The sequence below is a fragment of the Armigeres subalbatus genome, chromosome 3 (genome assembly GCF_024139115.2).
Source record: "Armigeres subalbatus isolate Guangzhou_Male chromosome 3, GZ_Asu_2, whole genome shotgun sequence".
Classification (NCBI taxonomy): domain Eukaryota; kingdom Metazoa; phylum Arthropoda; class Insecta; order Diptera; family Culicidae; genus Armigeres; species Armigeres subalbatus.
Window position 1 is genome coordinate 312,378,293 of NC_085141.1, and position 24,784 is coordinate 312,403,076.

Genomic DNA, 24,784 nt, shown 5'->3' on the forward strand with positions numbered 1-24,784 from the left:
GCTTCATTGACACTGAAGGTCATAAACGACCAAAACCAAACCGTGTAAAAAAAAAACCTGGGTGTACTTCGATTAATCGATTCATCATTGTGATAATCGATTAATTTTGAATCGATTATTACCAAACGATTAATCGATTCAATAATCGAGAGGAATCGAGAGTAATCGATTAGTTACTAATCGATTAATCAGGATTTTACGACATCATAAGGATGTAGCAATTGGATTGATTTCCTCGATTAATCGATTCATCGTTGTGATAATCGATTTATTTTGTATCGATTACTATCCAATGATTAATCGATTCAGTAATCGACGAGGATCGAGAGTAATCGATTAGTTACTAATCGATTATCGGAATTTTACGACATCTCTAGTTACACTGACCTGAAACGGCGAGTGGGCTAATAAGGTTTTACATCAAATAAACATAACCTCAAAAACTCAATCGAATGAACTCAATTTGACATTTATCGGTGGTAGGTTCATGAGGTTCATCCTATCTCCCGCAGCAAGCGGATGAACCTTTTTTTATATACAAACCACCGATACCTGTCAAATATGGAAGAAATTCACCAGGACGCAGCCGTGGCTACATACGTGTGACGTCACACTGTGAAACCATACAGTGTGACGTCACACGTATGTAGCCACGGCTGCGTCCTGGTGAATTTCTTCCATATTTGACAGGTATCGGTGGTTTGTATATAAACAAAGGTTCATCCGCTTGCTGCGGGAGATAGGATGAACATCATGAACCTACCACTGATAAATGTCAAATTGAGTTCATTCGATTGAGTTTTTGAGGTTAAGTTTATTTGATGTAAAACCTTATATGGCTGGGCTGTCTTCCGTCCCATAAACCCGTGGCGGGCCTTGTAGCACGCCGTCCAATCCTGCCACCCAGACCAACTGTGTGGTGGGATGATTATTCCTGACTATCGCTGATCTAGGTCTGGTCACGCAAGTGTAAACCCTCGCAGGCCTCTCTGCTACCTCGACAAGCATAGATAACTATGGTACCACAAAGGCGACTAGTTCAGTGGGATTCGCCGACATCTGCAAGGGGGACCCAATCGCTATGAAGTTTTATCATTTCAAAAAATCAAGTAAAGCTGGTGAACCGTTTGACAACAAGGTTGATCCTTTTGACAGACGAAGTTGCCCTAATCGGTCGAACGACAGAGTGGAACGTGGTGAGATACGAGATCGACATGGATGGCGCCACTCTAACCAAGGTCATTAACTATAGACCAACAATTGAAAAGGGCGTAACATCCACAATTATTTCCTTCTGATTTTTCGTCCACATATAGAGCCATATATGTAGACGAAGAATCAGAAGGAATAAATTTTGGCTGTTACGCCCTTTTCAAATGTTGGTCTAGATTACTAGGCTATCACCAGCGACCAGAAGGGCGGAGGTCACTCGGCAACATCGTTGTAGAGGTAAAGCAGGAATGGAGGTCGCTGCTAGGGGCCAGTAAGGAGGCGGAACGAAAGATCCACCTACTTACTGAACAGAAGGAGTTGGAAGCGAGCCATGTTACGCAGCGCAGGCCGAATTGAAGACTCGGCTCTTTACTTAGAAAAAAACTGCTGGCGGAGCGCCAGACTGCAGAATTTCGAAGACGCATGGATAAGAATGTCAACTGCATCCGCAGAACGCAAAAGGATGAGATGATTCCTGTCCTGAAGCGGGATGCTGCGCAGAAAAGTGCTGCGCATGAAAAGTTGACAGAAGAGGTGTTGGGTGTCGGAGACCTGCTGCCTGCATTAAGAGATTAGTGTGGCGTCGAAATCCTAGATTTGGTTAAAGAAGGGTCGAGCGGAAATGCAGGTTGCCAGATTCCAAGTACACTTGGCTGATGTCATGAAGTTGCTGGATACGGCCAAGTTGAAGATGAGTTGGTCGGTATGTCCGATGAGCAGGCCTGCCTTAATGCTTCGATTTTGGACAAAAGTCATATGACTGCAACGGTCCAGATCGAAGTAGGCTATGCCGGAGGCGTGCAGCTGAAGGATACAAGGCTCACACCTATCAGGCAGCATGGAAGTGTTTAATCTTCGCTCCTGTCGTGGACAACAAACACCCATCCCCTGCTATCGGATCCGAATTGTATCCTGCTGGAAACGCAAGTTGGGTTGCGGACAAATCCAGAACAGTGTCAATCTGGACATACGGGTAATCCAGGTAATAGTTTCATCTCCTGGCGAAGAGAGTTTCGTAATAGCCAAAGTAAACGGTGTTTACTTTTGTAGCTTCTATTGTCCGTTTAGATGGAATACACAGCAGTACACTAGGATATTAGATAGTCTTGTAGGCCTAGTGCGCCTGAAATCATTAGTAGTAGCAGGTGACTTAAATGTGTGGGCAGTGGACTGAGGATCCCGGTTCACTAACGCCAGAGTCGTTAGCGAGACTTAACGTTGTCCTGTTGAACAAGGGACAGGTATCCACGTTCAGAGGTTGGAGAGGAGAGTCATGTATCGATGTGACCTTCTGCAGCGCGGGATGGCTGACAGACCCTGAATTGAGGGTTCATGAGGGGTATACCTTTAGCGACCATCAGAAAGTACGGTTTATAACGGGTGGCAACTAAAAAAGTGGAATAAATAGAATGGCTTGGGAAAAAAACTACCAAGAAGTACAGTTCAATCTGATATATGTTATACAAAGAGTTGTCCTTAGTCTTCAAAATTAGACTAATCACTAATGAACATTAGCATTTGGTCCGTGGTTCGCCTTGCGACGCGGCTTAGTATTGCTGGTATCACAAGACCGCTGTACGGATCTTCCATATCGATTTCCAGAATGCTGCTTCTGATCCTGCTTATGAGTTGCTCCGTGTCTTTGGCCTTTCAATCACCTTTGTATACAATGGAGCTCAGTAGAACGAAGCATGCTATGACAGTTTTTGAAACATTTTCACACTTAAAATGTTCGACCGTGTACTTTTCCCATGATCTTTGTTTGCTTGAAAAATTTACAAGGCACGCCACAGTACTTGCTGTTTCGATGGCATTTTGTCAGCAATGTTGGAGCAAATGTGTGTGTGCGACGATCCTAAGAAGTTATTCTAAAGATTCCTTCACCTAAAGTCATATTTCTGTGAAAGTATTATTATTCAGATAGAAAAGTATTGAAGTCATTCCAATTTTTTAGTTGCCACCCGTTAGTTAATTATACCCCCAATAGAACCACAAGGATGCCCAGTCCGGACATGCGATTCTTGATAATCCTTCTCGTCGTTGCTTCCAACGACGTCTGGATGAAGGGAATTTTCCAGATCGTTGGCAGTAACTGGTGCTGTGGTCCAAGCCCGGGAATCCCCCGGAAGACTCTCAAGCAACCAATGTGTGGGTTAAGCAAAGGTCGTTGAAGCCAGTGGAACCAGTGGAGAGATATCATCTTCCATACTGATACTCTTCCCTCCCTCTTCATACGGCAGTTTGGCATCGTCCATCGGGTCTTTAGAATTTTTTTTTTAGGATCTCTGCTCATGTCCGTTAGAGTTAGGCTGACCATACGTACCGTATTTAACGGGACAGTCCCGTTTTTTAGACATTAATGTGCTGTCCCGTCGTAATCTAAAAAATCCTCAATTTGTCCCGTTTTTTCATTGCCAATTTTATTAGTGGATTGATTTTTTTTAAATCTTGCGAAGTAGGGTTATTCTATTTGTTGCAAATCTGCTTTACCACATATTTTTTATTCGTTTGGTTCTTTTCGAAACATTAAGAATCATTCACTCTAAATAATCATCACGTCATATTCACGTGAAAAATCACGTAACTGAACTGTCTTGAACAAACGACGATTGTTACGTGACGTTAGTAATGCTCACCTGAAATTCACGTAACTTTTACTAAAAATCTTGGTGAATATGTTTGTATGTACTCGTAAACAACTTAAGTGAGATTGTGTTAGTGTGATTGCAGCTTCGGCATTTACGGAAAACCAGCATTGTAAACAATCTTCACGTCAGATTTACCTGAAAACAAACGTGGTTATCATCCACCATACATTTCACGTGGAAGTGACTTGACAATCACGTAAGAATGAATGATACATAACCTAAACATAGTTAGGCTTCGCAGAGGTAAGGGATATTTTAGGTGCAACTAGGCGAGAATTTTCCGAACCTGCAGTTCACTCCTTGAAAAAATATCAACGGAAGTCTCATGAAATTTAGAAGATTCGTAGAAAAGTGATTTGGAAGAAGTTTAAGCTACATGAAGTCTAGAACTACAGTTTTTCGGTAGCGTTGGCATAAAATTTTTATTTCAGATTTTAACGTCCAAGGATGGACTACTTTTTGATTGGTTCAACATCGGAAATAGCTGCAATTTTTGAGAAAGAATCTAGTTTCAACATTTCTGTTCAAATCTGATAAATTTCATTCGACAGCAGCAAATGCATTTCACCGCATCAAGCACATCAGCAACGCGAAGAGGTTTCCTATTTACGGCTGCTGGCAGTTACTAATTTATTTTGCATTCATTTAAAACAAAACAATTTTGTAATATATTTCAAAGCATACCTGATATCATGTAGCTTTCACTAAAAGTTCACGTAACCGGTACGTAGAATTCACGTAAGGTTCATCTGATCAAACACGTAACTACTCTCAAACTTCACGTCATTAGTACTGGAAAATCCAGTCAGATTCACTTGATAAATCACGTAACTCACCTAAGCTAAGTTTTGTTCAGGTTACATGCCATTCAGGTCACTCCTACGTGAAAAGTATGGTGGATGAGAACCACATTTGTTTTCAGGTAAACATGACGTGAAGATTTTTCAGAGTGTTTCTGAATAATTCTGAATATTTTGAATTCATCCACTGTAAAAAAACGTCATGAAAAAATATTTATAAAATAATTTATAAGTTTAATTTTATATAAAATATATATTTAATTTATATAATTTATTATAAAAATAAATTTATATCAGCTGGACAAAATTGAGTTTAAGGCAGTTTCAAACCGAGCGAAAATTTCGTCGAATTTTGGTCCATACGTATTTTAAGGCTAGTTTACAGATTAATTTCCCAGATCATTTCCCACGGGAAATCAATAAACTCACCCTTATTACTCTTTTCGAATTTGTCTTTTGACATTTTTCCTCATTATTTTTTTCTCTCTGATGCCCACACTGGCTTTAAAGGCTGGTTTACAGTTCGGAAAACGTGTCACGGGATTCGGTTCCCCATGCATTTTTAAAGGGACGGGATTTAGTAGATTTGGGCTATGAAAACGAACCCCTTGAAAAATGCAAAATGCATGGGGGACCAACTCCCGTGACACGTTTTCCGAATTGTAAACCAGCCTTCAGGAAGGATACTTTGACTATTTTTTAGTTATTTTCAATTGTTCAGAATTGGAAAAGTTTTTGATATTGGTCAGTAATAAAGTCCTTAGACCTTACTGCATGTTTAAGAGTGAATTAAAATAAAGTTTAAAAATTCCACTAATTTTTGAAAATATTGAAAAATGCGTTTTGTTGCTTCGTGTTTTCTGTCCGCGCCTCTTTGAAGAGTAAAATATTTGTAGCTCAGTATTTTTCCACAACTAACTTATTACTTAGAATGTTGGTTGAAGTACTTAATAGAAAGTTATGGTGATGAAAAATTTGCTCTGAAACTTTTCCCTAACTTCTTACACGGAATATTAAAATTAGGCCATACATTTTGAAATTTCCACAGCTCTTGAATTTTGTCACAAGGTTTTTGACATGTCCCGTTTTGCAAGTGTGTTTGTCCCGTTTTTCCACCGAAATGATCTGGTCAGCCTAGTTAGAGTTCAATTATGTTATGGTTGTCTGCCTTTGTCCATCAGAAACCATTTGGCAATGACCTAATCTTTGATCACAATAATACAAATTAATTTTAATTATATATTTTACCGACGACGCTATTGTAGAGAATTGATGATTCTCCTAAAAATTATAGTGTCTTTTCGAACAAAAATTTGACCAGTAACTGATTTTTATCTAGAGCTTTCAAACGAACATTTTCATACGCCTGCTATTCATTCAAATTGACTGCAATTTTTCATTAGGATGAGCATAGTTTTTTTTTATTACTATTATTATTATGATATTGTTATTACAGTCGTCTCTCCACATCTCGATATTCAAGGGACCATCGAGATAAGGAGAGATCGAGGAATGGAAGGAAAATTGAAAAGGGTACTAGATCCGAAAAAGCTCGTTGCTGTAAAAACCGATAACAAATCGAATGTCGTTTCCTGTTGTTGATATGTTTGTTATTGTCCAAAGATGGTTTAGTATCCTAAAAATTTGAACATGTCGACATAAGGAGAGTGAATCCTGAACAAAATATGATCAGAACACATCGAGATAGAGAGATATCGAGATAGGGAGGTTATCGAGATGTAGAAAGCCCAAATGTATGTAAGTTGAAGGGACTGAGGATACCATCGACATAGGGTGAGATATCGAGATATAGAACATCGAGATGTAGATAGTCGACTGTATATAGATTTTGTTATGTCTGAGGTCTTCTCATATTCCTTACAGGAATGTCATGATATTTATATCATCACAAATACTTCCTTCCACCCGCTTTCAAATCCACTTCTATAAAATATTCTTCACACCTGTCGTATCCTAACTGAACTATCTAATCTATACTTTCGCCTCTAATTCTTTTATAAACATGCACGTCCAAGTTTGTAAAATAACACTCTAAAAAATCATCACGTCATATTCACGTGAAAAATCACGTAACTGATCTGTCTTGAACAAACGACGATTGTTACGTGATGTTAGTAATGTTCACCTGAAATTCACGTAACTTGTACTAAAAATCATGGTGAATATGTTTGTATGTACTCGTAAACAATTTAAGTGAGATTGTGTTCGTGTGATTTGTAACCGATGGTTTCAAAATTATCGCATTGGCTCCACCAAATGCGGGAATTTGGGCGACCTCCTTTATACGCCACTGGTCTAATGGGATAGGTGCTGCCATCTATGTCTGAGGTCGCGGGAGTTCATTTTCGAAACAAATTTAAGGTAAACCGTATATGGGAATTTCAGTTCATAAAATCAATATGGTTTTCGATATGGACACTAGAGGGGCTGTCAAAATCATTATTCAATACAAATGAATTACCAATACTTATTAAATATAGACTTCTTGCTAGCATGATTGAACTAATTCTTTCTTTCTGGCTCAAGACTTCAAGAAAGTTAGAAGTGCGCGGCGCGTGTAAAAAGTCGAGGTAGTGAAAATTGTATAAAAAGCATGTGTGATTTTTGAGTAATTCTTGTTTCTAATTCTTTTAGTTATAGTTGTTCCTTAAAAGCCAATTGTTAAAAAGCTTAAAATAAAGTGTTAGTAGTGCAGTTAGTAAATTATTAAAGGTAAAGAAATGTTAATAGTGTTAGAGAAACTTAACCTAAAATAAATGTACTATATACAGGGTGCTGTGTGGCTAATAAAAGCGGTTCGCATTCCAAGGGAATTGCGTGCCACTGAACCTAGTGGAAAAAGGTAAATGGATCAAAATGATTGTAAAAGTTGTCGAATGAAATCTTATCAGGTCACTAATATCAACCTGAACAGGCCTAACGAGGCCTTTTTCCATTTGTTTAGGCCAGTCGTCTGGATTTTCGGGAGAAACTGGTCCCAAACGCCCAACTTGCATCTATTTTGGAATTTTCCAGAACAAATCAAATCCCTGAGCCAGAAATCTTCCCTGCTGGTACTCCTTTGGGGTAAATAGCAGAAGAGGGATCCTCGACATCACCATTGTCCAACCACGTTTTTGGGACTTTTGTTAGACCATTCTGATCCGGAGTTCGACGCCATTGTTGGAGACGCCATCTTGAATCGACAGGCCGAATCAATCGCTGGAATATCTTGGAAGTGAATCGGGCCCCGGCGATAATAGACCCGGTCTTCCCCCACGTAGCGAAAGAGGAAATAATTGTTGCGCTTCAAACCAGAGGTTCTCCACCGTCGCTCCACCGTCAAGTCGGTTGATTGGCCAATCACTATTGGTTCATTCGGGCGACTTTTATGTGTAGCCGATCGATCCAGGGGTTCCCCACCATCACCGTAAGTGAGCCACCGATCCACAGCATCCAGATAAACCGTAAGTCGCGCTGGTATTATTAATTAAACCTAAATTTTGTGCAATAGGCAGTTACGTAAATCGTGATCACGAGGTTAGGCAAATCTAGCTAGGTACCCAAAAGTAAGCTAAATAAATAGCATGATGTTTGTACAACAATCGTTTACATAAAACCACCTAGCTTTCTATTAGAAAAAGAAATTTGATGATCTTAGAAATCACATTATTTAATTAATATCGCCCTATATTCGATGCAAACTTTTTAAAACAAAAGTTTCCCACCCCTCGTTTTCTGAAATCTTTCAGAGGGTAGAAAAGGTAAGATCGAGCTAGCAAGTTGATTTCAACCCTGGTAAATGAACCTCGAGAGTTCATCTGAAATTATGTTGTGATTATGCTGACCCTTCCCTGTATCGAAATGTAAACAATTCGCATAAAACGACCCTGGGAGTTTCCTATTCGCATTTGGAACAAGGAACGTTACAAAGGAGTTATAGATTGCAGCTTCGGTATTTGCGGAAAAACAGCATTGTAAACAAACTTCACGTCAGATTTACCTGAAAACAAATATGGTTCTCATCCACCATACTTTTCACGTGAGATTGACTAGACACTCACATACGAATGAATGACACATAACCTAAACATATTTAGGCTTCGCAGAAGTAAGCGATATTTCAGGTGCAACTAGGCGGGGATTTTGAAAAAAATATCCACGGAAGTCGGATGAAATTTATAAGATTCGTAGTGATATGGAAGAAGACGAAGCTACATGAAGATAGAAATTACAGTTTTTCGATAGCGTTAATTTGAAATGTTATTCCAGATTTTAGTCTTCCAAGGGTGGACTACTTTTTGAATGATTTTACAGCGGAAATAGCAGCAATTGCCGAGAAAGAATAGTTTCATCATTTCTCAACAAATCTGATAAATTCCATTCGATATTCGTCAGTAACTTTGATTTGTTCTCCAACAGTGTTTTAGCGATAACTTCGAAGCGTAATGGCAGAATGACAGCATTCTCTGTCTAATGATAAAAACATCGTTCTGCATCAAATGCATTTCAACACATCAACATGCGAAGAGGTCTCCGTTTTACGGCTGCGGACGTCACTAACTTATTTTGTATTAATTTCATGTAGCTTTCACTAAAAGTTCACGTAACCGGTACGTAAAATTCACGTAAGGTTCATCTGATCAAACACGTAACTACTCTCAAACTTCACGTCATTAGTACTGGAAAATCCAGTCAGATTCACCGGATAAATCACGTAACTCAACGAAGCAAAACTTTGATCAGGTTACATGTCATTCAGGTCACTCTTACGTGAAAAGTATGGTGGATGAGAACCACATTTGTTTTCAGGTAAATATGACGTGAAGATTTTTCAGAGTGAATATTAGCATTTCCATAACATTGTAAAAAGTGCACCACACCGTTCGAAACGAAAGCAACGCACAATTGTCATTTTTATTATTTCACGCATGCTGCGATGCAGCAAAGCTGGAATAAAAGAAACTGTGGTAATATGCACACCCGGAGCAAAACGACCCTTTGACATTTCTTAATATACATTTTCGGCAGATTCTCCAGAGTATTGACTACAGTAGTTCGGATCTCGAACTACCAATCCAGTAGTAAACATTCTTAAAAGTATTCCGCTAAAAATGACACGGTAAAAAATATGCACGTCCGTGAGAATTGTTTTACATTTGAATTTGCACTACTTTAGAATCCAATCAATATTATAGATAGTGGAATATATAGATGAGCGAAGATAAATCCACTGTCTCCAAATGAACTGTCAAACGTGTCTCCAAACGAGCATGACGTCACGATTTCAATGGAAACCTTAAGGGCTGTGACGTCATATGCGCGTGTGCACGGGCAAAAAAATCGACTCAGCCATGCTTTCGCTCATCTATAGATTCTACTATCTATAATCAATATTAATAGCTGACCTTTTCAAATCACCATCACTTCCATTTGACGTGCACAATATTTTGATTGTAAAACTAAGAAAATAAAAAAAAAATCTCCGCAGGCCAGATTTGAATAACGTGCCATCGCTTGAAAGTCCTGCATCTTACCATGACTCCATCACACATTTCGGAAATCCTTGTGAAGAAAGCAGAACAGTTGATACAAACTGTCATCTATTTTTAAAACTATATCAATTGTTGCGATTGCAGAAGGTGCCGATGGACCCGATTTTTTCTGCAGACACAGTGAGACACATGTTTATGTCTAGGGTCAGCTACAAAGCTTTAAAATAGATTTATTTCAAATTAACAAATCACATAAATTAAATATTACTCACTAATTCGGTGACAGAATGTTATAAATTAATTATTTTCTTAAGTACTTGCACCTCCTCACTGTCGCAATTTAGTTTTTGTTCTGACTGGATAATGCGCGCTATCATAAAACAGTCCCTTCGCTTCCTTAGGGTTGCTCAAGTTAATAAAATAATCAATTATTTAATTTGTGTTCAAATTGACGCGCATGACTGTGCGCATTGATCATATTTCAAATCAAATCTAAAAACTTTCTTAACCTAAATTCTACCACGACTTTTTTCAAAGATTTCAATAGGAAGGAATCATCTTTGACAAAAATGCTAGAACAAAAGTTTTTTGGCATAACTAAAATTAGTGGATAACGAAAAAAAAAGTTTTTGATTTTAAATCCATAGTTAATGAATTATTGGCAGTGGCTGATTTTCTACCCGCCGCTGTCACATCCAGGCGCTATAGTATACGCGCAAAATAGCCAGCAAGAGTTAACCACCAGAAATTTGTATGGCGAAAGACATCTAACGCGGGTTTTCTCAAAATTAGAAACGTTTCATGAAAAACTATTTGGTACCGGTTATGTAGGAAGGTGTCCGCTACTACGCCTACCAAATATTTTTTTGATGAAGGTGCTTAATTTTGAGAAATCGAACCTTAGATGCCTTTCGCCATACTGATTTCAGAAAGTTAACTCCTAATGTGCCGCTGTAAGCACGCTCAAAGCAGGCGATTCATTGATTGTTTTCAATAGTTCAACTATTTGTACTTAAAATTGATTATATTTGCAGTCTAATGGAACTATAAAAATGTGCCAAACATTGCTTTTTGTTGTTGAAACAATTCGATGAAGGTTAGAAGGTGCAAAATTTGATGGTGCTCCACAGACACCATGGGCGGGAGAGGTTTAAAATGGAACAAAGCTTATATTATTTTATTCTATATAAATAAACTGAATTGAATTATGCATCGTTATTTTGAAGAAAGACTCGTCCTTTTCTGTCGATGCCGCTTCTCATCCAGCCAACACCTTTAGTCATAACTTTGACTAGCTGAATCCACCGATTCTTCATTTGGCTAATATCACTGATAACTGCTCCTTTTGTCTTCAATGAATTATTGGCAGTGGCTGGTTTTCTACCCGCCGCTGCCAGCATCCAGGCGCTATCGCATATGCGCAAAATAGCCAGCATGAGTTAACCACCAGGAATTTGTATGGCGAAAGACATCTAACGCGGGTTTTCTCAACATTAGAAACATTTCATGAAAAACTATTTGGAGCCGGTAATGTAGGAAGGTGTCCGCTACTACACCAACCAAATATTTTTTCGATAAAGCTGCTTTATTTTGAGCAATCGAACCTTAGATGCATTTCGCCATACTCATTTCAGAAAGTTAACTCCTATTGTGCCGCTGTAAGCACGCTTAAAGAAAGCGATTCATTTCTGCTTAATTATAGCCCAAAATTTCTCTATTGGATGGAACTGAGGACAGTTTGATGGATTCAGATTTTTTGGGATGAACTGGACTCCACTATTGTTATATCATTGTAGCACTTCCTTGCTACAATGGCAGCTGGCTGAATCTAGCTAAAACGTAAATGGGCCATCCAGGGCCGAATCTAGTGGGAGAATTTTATGTTTCAAACCCGAAAACATCCTACACACTTAAAATAAATCGCCGAATTCGGTAAAATTTTACCGAAATCTCAACAGCAGAACTGTTCGGTAAATAATTTAACTGATTTTCGGTGATTTTGACACTTGAGCAATGGAACAAATTACAAAAAATCTGTAAAATAAATTACCGAACAGTTCTGCTGTTGAGATTTCGGTAAATTTTACCGAATACGGTGAAATTAGTTGAGTGTGTAGACCGGACCGAGAATCGAATTCGCCTTTGCTCGCAAGGCTACTGAAGACTCCAAAAATATCAGGTTTAGATATCTCTAAATCGTAAATTATGCACATGACCTCTAAGGTCCTGTATGGACACTGTGGGTTGCTATTGACTTTGTATTGAGGCCAGGTGCCTTGGTAGACCAATTCGTCTGAACTCTAGAATGATTTGGAGGGATGCATGGACACCATGGGTTGCTATAGCGTAATTGACGTGGTAGATCTAGGCTCTGAAATCCAGAATGCGTTGGAGAACCTAGAACATCAGCAAGAATGTTGTCTACATTCATTATTCGTCATCTCTAAAATAGTGCTAGGCATATTTTTGAGAAAAAAAAACAGCAAAAACAATCGTTCATGCGCGATACAGGTAATCTTTGATATAGCGTACATTTTCCCCCGGTATAACGTATACACGTAACGTAATTATTCTGATTTTGCTACTCATTCCGAAATAATTTAATAAATTGTCATGATCATTCTTGTAGGAATGGCATCATCTTATCTATTCTATTTTCTATTCTGAGTCTATTTTCCAAATTTCTCCGGTGCTTCAAAAATTGAAAAAGAAGAAATTTGAAGAATTGCTTCAGAATTTACCTCAGGAATTTCTTCGGAATTTAAAATTTCCTCCTGAAATTATTTCGGAAATTCTTTAAATCATTCATTTAGAAACTCATTTACAAATTTCTTCTGGAATACCTTCGAAGCTCCTTTAGAAATACCTGTGGAAAATATTTTGGAATTTGTTCAGAAATCCCTTCAAAAATCCTTAGAGGAATCTTCCGGCTCAGAAAATTCGCGTGGAAAATTCTTCAGAAATTAGTTTAGAAATTCGTTAGAATTTCTTTTAGGAGCTCCTTAAGAAGTTGAAGAAATGAGGTATTTCTTTAGAAGTTCTTTCAGAAATTCATAAAAAATCTCCAGAAATTCCAGACCATTCGCCAGCAAATTTTCCAGTACATCCTCCGGAATATTCATTATAGAATTACTTAAAACATTCCTCTGAAATTTTTTCAGCAATTCTTTTAAAAAGTGCTTCGAAAATTAAGCATTTTTCCAATCAACCAATTTTTTTTCATAATTTACATACAACATTCTTATGGAAATTCGGAGTTCCTTTAAACATTTCTTAAGAAATTCTTTTAGATTTTTTTCGGAAACACCAATACTTCGAAAACTCTATTAAAAATTTTACCTTCGAGAATTCTTTTAGAGAATCCTTCCAAAATAATTTTTGGAATTTCTTCGGAAATCCCTTTAGGGAACCTTTGTCTATTCCGTTGAAATTTTCATCAAAAAGTTCTTCAAACATTTTCTTGAATATGCCTACATAAGCTTTTTTCCGATATTCCTTCGAGAAAAAAAATCAGAAATTCCTTCGAAAAGTCCTTTAAGTACTCCTTCGGAAATTCCTTTAGGAATCCCATCAGAAACTATTCCTTTCTTCAATTCAGTAAATTTCATGAAGAATTCTTCCAATTCTTCGGATAGAATCCAGGTATTTTGTATGGTTTTACAAAAGGAAAGAATTCCTAAAGGAATTTTATAAGAAATTCTTAAAGGAATTTACGAAGAAAACATCTTGCATTTGTCCAGAATTGCCTTCAGGAAATGCTTCAGAGAGATCACAGATAACCAATTTATGAATATTCATACAAACAGTGTCCAATGCCAACCCATCGATTGATAGGAGACAGATGGCCGATTCGTGGTAGGGGTACATGGTGCAAAGGTTGGACACTGTTGAAGGGAAAACGGACTCGCTAATACTATCAATAATTAAATTTTCGGGTAATTTTTTTCGGTGATATAAAGAACCAGGGCCAGGACAAGGGCCAGTTCTCTTGAAAACGGACAAGTTTTTAGGAATTGTTCGCAAGAATAACTGTTCCTGAACATTAATTTAGAAAAATAAATATTCGCACACAAAGTACATGGTTGAACAATATTCAAGTGCTGTAAAATTAAGATCATTATTCATTCTTCGATAAGTGTGTATGAAGCCCACGCTTTCCTTTACAAACATGTTCTAAAAACAATCACAGAAATGTAATTTTAAATATTGGATTGATTTTACCCGATCTTATCTAAAAAGCCGACAAGCGATTACAAAAGTTACAAATATGCGATCAAAATCGCCACTCACCTTATCGTCCTCGTGTACAAATGAGGGCACTTCTTCCACATCGCCCAGATACATGGGATTGGTAATCTCCACGTTCTCCGTAAGCCGGGCGTGTGAAAATGGAAGCCCGCCTCTACGTTTCCTGTGAATCAATAAAACATATTATTGGTCATGTGTTGATATCATCAGCAATAATCGGCAACATACTTAAGCCCGTAGAGCGCTCCTCCAAATCCGGCCACCGCTATCAGTATCACAAATAGCACGATCGCTAAAATTGACAGCGTGTAACCGGCTCGTTCTCGACCCTCCAATTCGGCAACGGCAATTTCCTTCAGGCAAATGCTGAGCGAACCATCCTCGCACCTGTTCGACAAATTTCAACAAACCATGTGTTATCGATCAATTGCTGTAACGAACTAATTTAAAAGTGATCTTACATGCACTCGTTGATGGAGCTGCCGGCCACACAGGTACCGCAATCGTCGATGCAGTTCGGTGGCCGCTCACATTGTGTTCCGCTCCATTCTCCGACACACACGCACGAGGGAACGTACGTCACGTTCCACGCCGAGTACACATCCAACTGGCAGATGCCGCTGTTCTTGCAGTAGTTTATGCACGGATTGTTGTAACCGACGTACATTTCGCAGTGCTTGCCACCATACTGATTGGTACAGTTGCAGATCGGTTCACCGCGCACCTCCAAACAGTGACCGGTGTTGCTGCAGATGTAATGCTCACACGGAGTCGGTAGCGGACTCGGCGTTGGACGCATCGGCGGACAATCTGTAATGGTGTAAAATAGTGATCAATGGTGCGATATGATTTTCAGAAAACCAACTGTACTTACATTCAGGTCGATTGTCGCTGCTGTCGCAGAGATCGATCTCACAAAACTGTCCCTCGTAACCCTTCCGACAGCTACAGAACGGCTTTGGACCGGTCATGCAGAAGCCACCATTCCGGCATAGTTCCTTACAGTTTTGATTCTCGCAACGATCTCCGTACGAGCCGTCCGGACAGCTGCATTTGGGGTATCCTTTTTCGATAACGCATCCACCTCCATTGTGGCAATAATTGGCGCAGTTATTGACCTCGCAACTGCGACCACTGAATCCATCCGGACACTCGCATTGATCTCTATCAGTGGCAGTTTTCCTACAAATTCCACCATTCTCGCACTTGAAGTTGGAACAATGTTCGCACTGCGGTCCGCTGTAGTCCTCCGGACAACTGCACGACAGACTGCCATTGTTCGAGATGGAACAATTTCCTCCATTGTGGCAGTGCTGCAAGCACGCTTCCGTAGAGATGTCGCACCGATCTCCGGTCCACTGCGGCAAACAGAAACATTTGCGCACGTCGTTCAAGATGTAGCATTCGCCTCGGTTTTTGCAGTACTGGGAACAGGTGTAGTGCTCGCAATACTTGCCGTCGAACAGACCAGAACACTGGCACCGTTGCTGGCCGTTTTCGATGACGCACTTGCCGAAGATGCACGGAAGCTTACACTCCATGGGTGATTCCTTGGCGCACTGTACTACCGGGGACGTTTGATTGACGATCTTATGGTTGTCTGGGCAGAGGCAATGCCGACCCAAAGGTTCTTCGATCGAGAGGAGACAGACGGCCGATTCGTGGCAGGGGTACATGGTGCAAGGGTTGGAAACTGTTGAAGGAAAAAAGTACTCGAGTTAATAGAATATCTGAACGAACCTTTAAATTTGATGAGCATTCCAATATTCAAGCGTAGTAGTAATTTGATATAAAAAAAACACGAAAACCTTTGGAAAATTGGGTAATTTATTAAATTTATTATCCACTTACCTTTTCGGTTATGCTTCAACGGATGTATGTAATGCAGATCAGATGATCTGTATCCTCGCGTGCCTTGGAACACCTCCGTACCGTTGTCCCGCCCGAACTTGTTCAACTTGAGGATACTTTGATTGTACAATATCACATAGATGCTATCCTCGAACAAGTCCAGTAGCTTTGGTTTCGTGTAGTCGTACAGCTCACGGATGACGTGACGATCGCCCCCGGTCATTAGCAGACACGTCTCGATCGTACTCTTGCGGTAGTCTGCCCAGTAGAGACGGTTGGTGGTTTGATCGATGGCCAGTCCGGACGCCCACTCGATATTGGCCTGAACTAGTTTTTGCTTTTTGTAGCCATCCATTCCAGACAGAATAATCGCTTCCATGACCGACCAAACCATCACCCGATTGACTGGATCGACGACAATGTCGATCGGATGTTTACCTGTCGCCGTCAGCGTCGTCTGGTTGGTGCCGTTGAACGTTATCACAAATATGTTACTTAGCTTCTTATTAATGACGTAGATGTGCTCTGTCAACCAATCGCATGCGATCGCCAGCGGTATGACCTTCTGATCTTTCAGTATTACGGTCGAGTGTTTTCCATCAAGCGTCTTTATACGATCGTGTGATGGCAATGCTCTAGGGTAAACGCTGTGTGGACCCTCTACCGCTTCTTCAACTTTGACCGAAGTGTCCATGTACACCTTCTGCAGACTTTTGTCCAGACTGTCCACCCAGAACAGCGTTATGTTATGCTTGGTTATGGAGTAGTCAAAACGATCAATCTTCTTAGAGTTCGTCTGCAGGAATCCCATCACCGTTGTGCCTTGGTAGATACTTCTGAAGTCCGATTCGGACGAAACCAGAAGCAAGCCTTCCTCTTCGGTTGCAACGCAAGTATCGTTGCGCAGCGGTCCTTTGCGATAGCCTGCGGCACACTGACAATTGTAATACCCCTTCTTAACCAAGCACATCTGGCTACAAGATCCAAATCCACAATCCATCCTCACACAACCGAGTTCATCGGATTCGTCTATGCAATTCGATTGGCCATCGCATCGCAAACTACTGGGAATGCACTTGGAATCGCTGCTACAGCGGAACGTCCCGCTTGGACATTTCTGACACAGGCTTGTCTTCTCGTCGCTGTTATCTCCGCAATCGTCCTTGTTATCACACGCCAGTCCCTTGCGGATGCAGTTACTATTGCTACATTTGAAGGCACGTTTGTTGCATCCGTTTTGCTGGCAGTACTCGAACTTCTCATCCGAGCGGTCGAAACAGTCATCGATTCCATCGCAAACCCAGTTCTTGAGGATGCATTTTCCATTGTCGCAACGGTACTCGTCCTCATGACACTCGCAATTCTCTTCGTCCGAACCATCGATGCAGTCGTTATCGCCATCGCACATGAAGCTCCTGTTGGTTGAAGAGCCGCATTATTTTTTTGTATTTTTTTATCTTCTAATTGGTATTGTTACTTACATGCTTACACAAACGTTGTGGTTCGTGCACTTGAACTCATCCGGTTTGCAGCTCACATCGCAATCCTCCTCGTCACTGTGATCGGCGCAATTGTACTCCCCATCACAGCGCCGGATACCTCTGATACAGTGCCCATCTCGACAGCGGAACTCTGACTCCGAACAGTTGCGCATCATGCAGTTTGTTTCGTCGGAGTTATCGCCGCAATCGTTCTCGTAGTCGCACCGCCACCGTCCGGGAATACATTTGGAGTTGTTGCAACGGAAGTACGAAGCCTCACACTTGGCCACGTCCGGTTGTTTGCAGTTTTCCTTCTCGTCTTCTCCGTCGTGGCAGTCGTCCTCACCATCGCAGCGCCACGATGTTGGGATACAGCGGCCGTTGTTGCACCTGGATAAAATAGTTACGGTTAGGTTGGAAATTCAAACTTTTTGCCGAAAATTTCTGTTCCCCGAAGTTTTGGACTAATAAAATTCTGTTTAATCGCACTACAAATATTGTGTAACAATGTGAAAGGTCGAAAAAACTGTAAGAATAGAGGATGTTCTACATCCTTTTCTTCTTATAGGCATTACACTGTGACACTGCCGCATCGCAGCTGAACATTAAGTTATCGCTAGTCCTGTTGAAAACCGGAATGGGGGACTATCGAAGTTGGATTTTTCTCGCAATCCGTACGTCAAACCTAACTTCGCTAGTAGTGCGCTAGTCTACTAATTAGGCCCTAAGTAGACTAGCGCGCCACTTGCGAAGTTAGGTTTAACGTACGGAATACGAGAAAAATACAACTTCGATAGTCCCCCATTCTGGTTTTCAACTTAATTTAGTATATTGACTGCGAAGTTTCAAAGCCATTTTTGCATTTGTATATCAGGGAAGTCGAAAAAAATTCCATTTCAAAAATTTCCAACGCTGAACCGGGTGTGTCTTGAATCCATGGAGCGTCATGTTTTCTGGACATAAAAACCAGACACTAATGAAAATTTAGAAAAATTCATGCTAAGAGCTGGCGAACAAGCATACAAATGTAACTTCCAGAAAGTTGGGATATCTGTGTGATTGACAAAATAATTTTACTTGCTCCACCTGATTGACGAGAAAAATTGCTTTAGAAGGATTCATTGAAGTTAGACGATGTGTTCAAAATCGTTGCTTTCCACCAATCGGTTAAATACCAGGCTAGTCAGATGATTGCAGCTGGGCCTTCCGGAATGTCAAGCACGCCATTTGAACACATATTAGTGGCAAATCATAAGGTGCTCACAAATTTTGAGACCTTAAACAACACACACGATGAGGCGATTGCTCACGTCGAAACAATGCTTACCAACATTGAGCGGGGCGTCATCAATGTCACCAACAACAATAGAGCATACGCTACAGAAATTAAAAACAAGCTATCAGCATTTTTGGACACACCTCCTCCGGACGACCTCATAGTAGAAAAAGCGGTTAAATCAGCTACAGCAGCAGCAGTGGAGGCGATGGAAACAACAATTTCAATGGGCCTTATTCCACAACTAATAAATGATCTCAGAAGCAACCTGGTGCCATCTTCCCTAGTCCTCACTAAATCAAAAAAATTGGATGAATTATTAGATGAAGTGAAACATGTTTCTGCTGCTGTTTCGAACTTATAGAAGAAATAAATAAATTCACCCCCTCTACACAACACTTTGGCAGACGAGTTATATGACCTTTCGACTACTGAGCTGTCTCCACAACAACAAGAACTGCATCAACACCAACAACATCAACAACAAGAACAGTAACAACAATCTTTCCAAGACTCCAATGAACGGCAGAAGGCATCAGAACAACTACAACAACAACAAAATCAACAATCCCAGCAAGACGCGACCAATAATGCAACCATGGACCTGTTTGCTGAGCGTCGAGCCAAATTTTCTAAATTGAGCAACGAAGCTCAATCGAAAAAAGACTTTTCCTCCGCTGGTTGGCGGATGCTGGGAAATAAATGGTATTGGAGGCCAGACTGGTCGACATACGACAAGAAGCTGAATAGGCAAAAGCTCCAAGAAAAAGCCGTTGATAAGGCTAGACAACGAAGGAAACGAAGAAAACAACAATCCGTTCTTATTAGCCACAAACCACCTGCAACTGTCAAAGATCATACTGAAGGACACATGGGTAAAGACAAGGAACTACTTGCTATTGCTAAAGTTAAATTTGCCGGTCCACCCGCTACCACCGACCATCCTATCTCTGGTCTATCGGTCCCAAAACTAATTAATTTTAGAAAGGGTGAAACTATCAACCCATATCGAGTAGAACCACCTATTCAAAAAGAACAACATCAACCAGAAAACTATCAACAGTCACAAAGCCAGCAACAACAGCAACAGCCAGCACAACTTTCTTGCAACAGTGAAAGCCGACTTCAAATGGATATCGAGCACCCTCCTCTGCTGGACCCAATGCGACCATCTATAGTAAGACTCACAGAGCAATCTGCGTCTGGTGATCGACATTTTTTAAAAGCACGACTACGGGACCCAAAAATTATGAACATTGTGCGGATGTTCCTGTCATACTTGCACGACCTGCCACCTACAGTATGCATTCGTGGAACCACCAAAACCAGCGCCACTGCAATGCTAGCAGTGAAGGACTACCAACAGACTTACAACTATTGCTTATTACTATAGCAAAAGGCACACAAAATTTACAAAAGTCATAACAGTAATGAAAATTCAATATATTACTTGGACGTATGCGATCAATTGAATTACGCTATCAGTAACGCATTGGAAGATTACAATTCAAAAACTGAGAACGAAATAAAGTCCTGTCCAAAGAACTTCTTTAATTACGTAAAAACTAAACTGAAATCTAATAACTTTCCATCAATTATGCATCTTGACGAAATCGCGGGTTATAGCTCGGAAAAGAACTGTAATCTTTTTGCAGATTTTTTCCAGGAAACCTATTCTACATTTTCTGAAAATGATCGTGACCGCGACTATTTTGCATTTTTTCCAGACTTTTCAAATGATATTGGAGTGAATCAACTTCATGTCCATGACATTTTGCAGGCTCTACGTAGTTTAGATGCTTCGAAAGGTCCTGGTCCTGATGGAATCCCTCCTATATTTATGAAAACCCTAGCAGTGGATCTAACCGCTCCATTATTTTGGCTATTTGATGTGTCACTAGAATCAGGAAAATTCCCAAATATATAAAAAAACTCATTTTTAATACCCATTATCAAATCTGGAAAAAATCAGACATACGTAATTATCGTGGAATAGCCATTATCTCTTGCATTCCAAAACTTTTTGAGGCCATAGAAAAATTATTCAAACAAGTAAAAAACCGAATAACAGACGCACAGCATGGCTTCTTTAAAAGGCGTTCAAGTTCAACTAATCTTCTTGAATTTGTTGACCCTGAATGCAATGGATAAAGGAAACCATGTAGAAGCTCTTTATACTGACTTCAGTAAAGCATTTGATCGCATAGATATACCCATGCTTCTATTCAAATTGAAAAAAAAACTGGAATTGAGCCGGGACTACTCAAATGGCTTGAATCCTACTTAACTGATCGCCAATTGATTATAAAATTTAACAACAACATATCAAAACCCATTTGTATGGAGACTGTGAACGGTGACTACCAGCATGGCCAAGCGATCCCAGATCATTTGCAATGCAACTCCAAGCAGCCATTCAGTACGGGACCTGTTTATAAAACTGGAATTCTTAGCTACAAGGTATTGGCTGAGGGCGAAGGAGTCAAAACTGTCTATGAAGTGTCGATAAAAGAGCCTCCGAACATGCCCGACTACCTTCCGGGAGATGTAATTGGCATCCTCACTCAGAATCTTGCTTCGGATGTTAATTTCGTTCTCGATCGAATGCATCTGATGGAAATAGCGGAGTGTGTCTACGAAGTTAAACTTGCTAAGCCGGTGAAGAAGAAAAATCCCGAGCTTCCGCCATACATTCCAAAATTCATCACCCCACGACGACTTCTGACAGAATGCCCCGGCAATATCCAAATGTATGCTGGGTTGGGCTGTACACGGGCCATACAACGTTGAGCATTGTGAGTCACAAGGTGTCAATGTTTGTTGCGACGATGATAATCTACAGGACCTTGTAGCTTCGTATATTCTACTGGAAAATATGGGAGTCGTTCAAAGCAAGGTTGACCGTCAGCGCTCCGAAGAAGATCGGCGAGCATTGAACATCATTGAAAAAACAGCGAAATTAGAAAACGGTAATTTTGTTGTCAACCTTCCGTACAAAATTACCACGCAGTTTCCGGAAAGCCGCAAATTGGCATTGGCAAGGCTGAAATGTACTGAACGTAAAATTGAAAAGCTTGGAATATGGGAAAAATATGCAGAGAAGATACATGAATACATTGCTAAGGGTTACGCTGTTCCTGTTACCGATGACGAGCTGAAAATGAAGAGGAGCAACTTGTGGTATCTTCCACATTTTCCTGTCGTGAATCGGATGAAACCAGGAAAAGTGCGCGTTGTGTTTGATGCGGCGGCAAGATCCAATGGAATGTGTCTAAATGATGCACTTCTATCTGGTCCTGACCTCCTGAAGCGGCTATATGGTGTTTTGTTGCGGTTCCGGACAGGAAAAATCGGATTTGTAGCAGATATCGCCGAAATGTTCCATCGCATCAAAATAGCAGAAGCAGATTCATGGTCTCAGTGTTTTTTGTACCGAGAAACCCCTGCTGATAAGCCGAAGACCTACAGAATGAGAGCAATGATATTTGGTGCAAACTCATCTCCCTTTATCGCCCAATACATAAAAAATCTGAACGCCGAGCGGCATGCTGAAAGTTATTCAGAAGCCTGTGAATTGATAATAAACGGTCACTATGTTGATGATTGTTTGGGGAGTGAAGACCATGAATACCGTGCCGCAGAGTTGATTCAGGATGTTATCCAGGTACATAGCGCAGGAGGGTTCCACATCCGCAACTTCAGATGCAGCTCACGAGATGTGATGGCAACTATACCAGTAGAGTTACGTGCGAGTGTTTCTGCTTCCGAAATTGGTGACTGTCAGCAACGGGTTCTTGGCCTACTATGGGACAGTGAAAAAGACTGTTTTCTGTTTTCTCCCACGCTGAATCGAATCAATTCCGAACTTCTCAACGGAAAAGTGGTACCGACCAAAAGAGAAATGTTATCAGTGGTAATGTCCGTATACGATCCGTTAGGATTTATCACACCTCTTACCGTGCGAGGCCGTATATTGATGCAACAAGTCTGGCGTAGTGGAATTGGCTGGGACGATCAACTGGACGAAGAAGCGAGACAAAAGTGGAGAACATAGTGCTGTCCAATGAGAGCTTGAAGTAGCTTGAAGTTTCTCCCTGTCCTGCTCATGCCCATTTGTTGACAAAAAAGAACGAGCAGGACGGGAACAACTTCGAGCTACTTCGAGCTGCTCATTGGACAGCATTCATGGTTGAAGGATTTGCAAGTTGTTGTAGCTGTTCAGATTCCCCGATGCTACAGCAGAAACATCGAGGAAGGCGACGAAATTCAATTACACGTATTTTGTGATGCAAGTTCGAAAGCCTTCGCTGCTGTCGCCTACATGCGGATTGTGAAGACCAGCATTTCTCAGGCTCATGTTGCATTTGTCTCATCGCGAGCTAGAGTAGCCCCAGTGCGCTCAATGACGATCCCGAAATTGGAGCTCCAAGCTGCATTGTTGGGGTATCGTCTCTCGTTGCTAATAAAAGAGGAAATGGGAAGCAAAATAGGAAAAATTTACTACTGGACGGATTCGAAAACGGTAGTATGTTGGTTAAACACCAGGAAAGCGCTGAAAACGTTCGTCGCAAATAAAGTTGGAGAAATTTTGGAACAATCGACATCGGCTGACTGGAGATGGTTATCAACTACGGACAATGTGGCAGATGAAGCGACAAGAGATACTAGTTCATTGAAACTTAAGCCGGAAGGAAGGTGGTTTCGAGGGCCTGAGTTTTTGCAGCAAAATGAACGAGAATGGCCTGTTGATTCGAATCCCATAGAAACGCTTGAAGCACATGAGGAGTTTTCTGGAGAAACAAATGCAGTAAATGTTGTAATAGTATCGGAACCACAGCTACCTGACGCAGAGAGGTTCAGTAAATGGAGAAGATTAATTCGCGCAACAGCATATTTCTACAAAATCGTCGAAGTTTGGAGAAAAAGAGGCACGTTTTCAATTACACCAGAGGACGAGCAAGGAGCAATCAAGCAATGGATAAAATTTGTGCAAAACGAACAATTTCCGGAGGAGCTACAGGCTTTACGAGACAATAAGACATTGAAACAATCGAGTAAAATGAATAAGTTATCACCGTTTCTGGACGCTGATGGAATTATACGAGCTGGTGGAAGATTGGAAAACGCAAAAGTTGAGGTAGCTGTTCGCAATCCCATAATACTAGATGGAAGTGGTCGCTACGTAAAGCTGTTAGTGCTACATTACCACTGCCAAGGAAACCACCACGGTAGAGAGACAGTGCTGAATGAGTTGAGGCAGACTTATTGGGTCATTGGCATCAGAAGTCTACTCCGAAGTGTGATTCATAACTGCCAGCGTTGTCGAGTAAAGAAACCTCAAGTTTTGCAGCCTGTGATGGGACAACTTCCTAATTGTCGACTTCAAATGTATTGTCAACCATTCACGCATTGTGGAATGGACTTTTGGTCCCTTCGAGGTCACTGTTGGACGTCATAGAGAGAAGAGGTACGGAGTCATATTTACCTGTATGACGACTCGGGCAATACACGTTGAGTTGGCCCACTCGTTAACCACAGACTCGTGTATCCTGGCACTTCGCCGTATGATAGGAAGACGACGCAAACCTGAGGAAATCTATTCTGATAATGGAACCAACCTGAGAGGAGCTGATCGAGAGTTGAGAGAAGCTTTAGAACATTTGAGTTTTTCGGATGTTGAAGATGTAGTACTGCTCCGTGGAATCAAATGGACGTTTAACCCTCCAGCAGCGAGCCACATGGGAGGCTCATGGGAGCGGCTAATCAGAAGTAT

The 24,784-nt window shown here is 40.7% G+C and overlaps 1 protein-coding gene and 1 long non-coding RNA gene across 3 annotated transcripts in view; one reads left to right on the forward strand and one right to left on the reverse strand.

Annotated features, from left to right (window-relative positions):
• LOC134225324 (low-density lipoprotein receptor-related protein 1) overlaps positions 1–24,784 on the reverse strand; it is a 701,179-nt gene that overhangs the window by 3,741 nt on the left and 672,654 nt on the right. For both annotated transcript variants that reach the window (XM_062705293.1, XM_062705292.1), the window contains exons 13-18: positions 17,736–18,125; positions 16,255–17,669; positions 15,278–16,096; positions 14,865–15,213; positions 14,632–14,790; positions 14,446–14,566 (exon numbers count right to left, since the gene is read on the reverse strand). In XM_062705293.1, the coding sequence (XP_062561277.1) occupies positions 14,446–14,566; positions 14,632–14,790; positions 14,865–15,213; positions 15,278–16,096; positions 16,255–17,669; positions 17,736–18,125 (3,253 nt within the window). The remainder of the gene's footprint in view (positions 1–14,445; positions 14,567–14,631; positions 14,791–14,864; positions 15,214–15,277; positions 16,097–16,254; positions 17,670–17,735; positions 18,126–24,784) is intronic.
• On the forward strand, positions 7,221–8,404 carry LOC134225329 (uncharacterized). Its single transcript, XR_009983219.1, has 3 exons — positions 7,221–7,393; positions 7,453–7,523; positions 7,596–8,404. It is a non-coding gene; the product is annotated as an uncharacterized LOC134225329 (long non-coding RNA).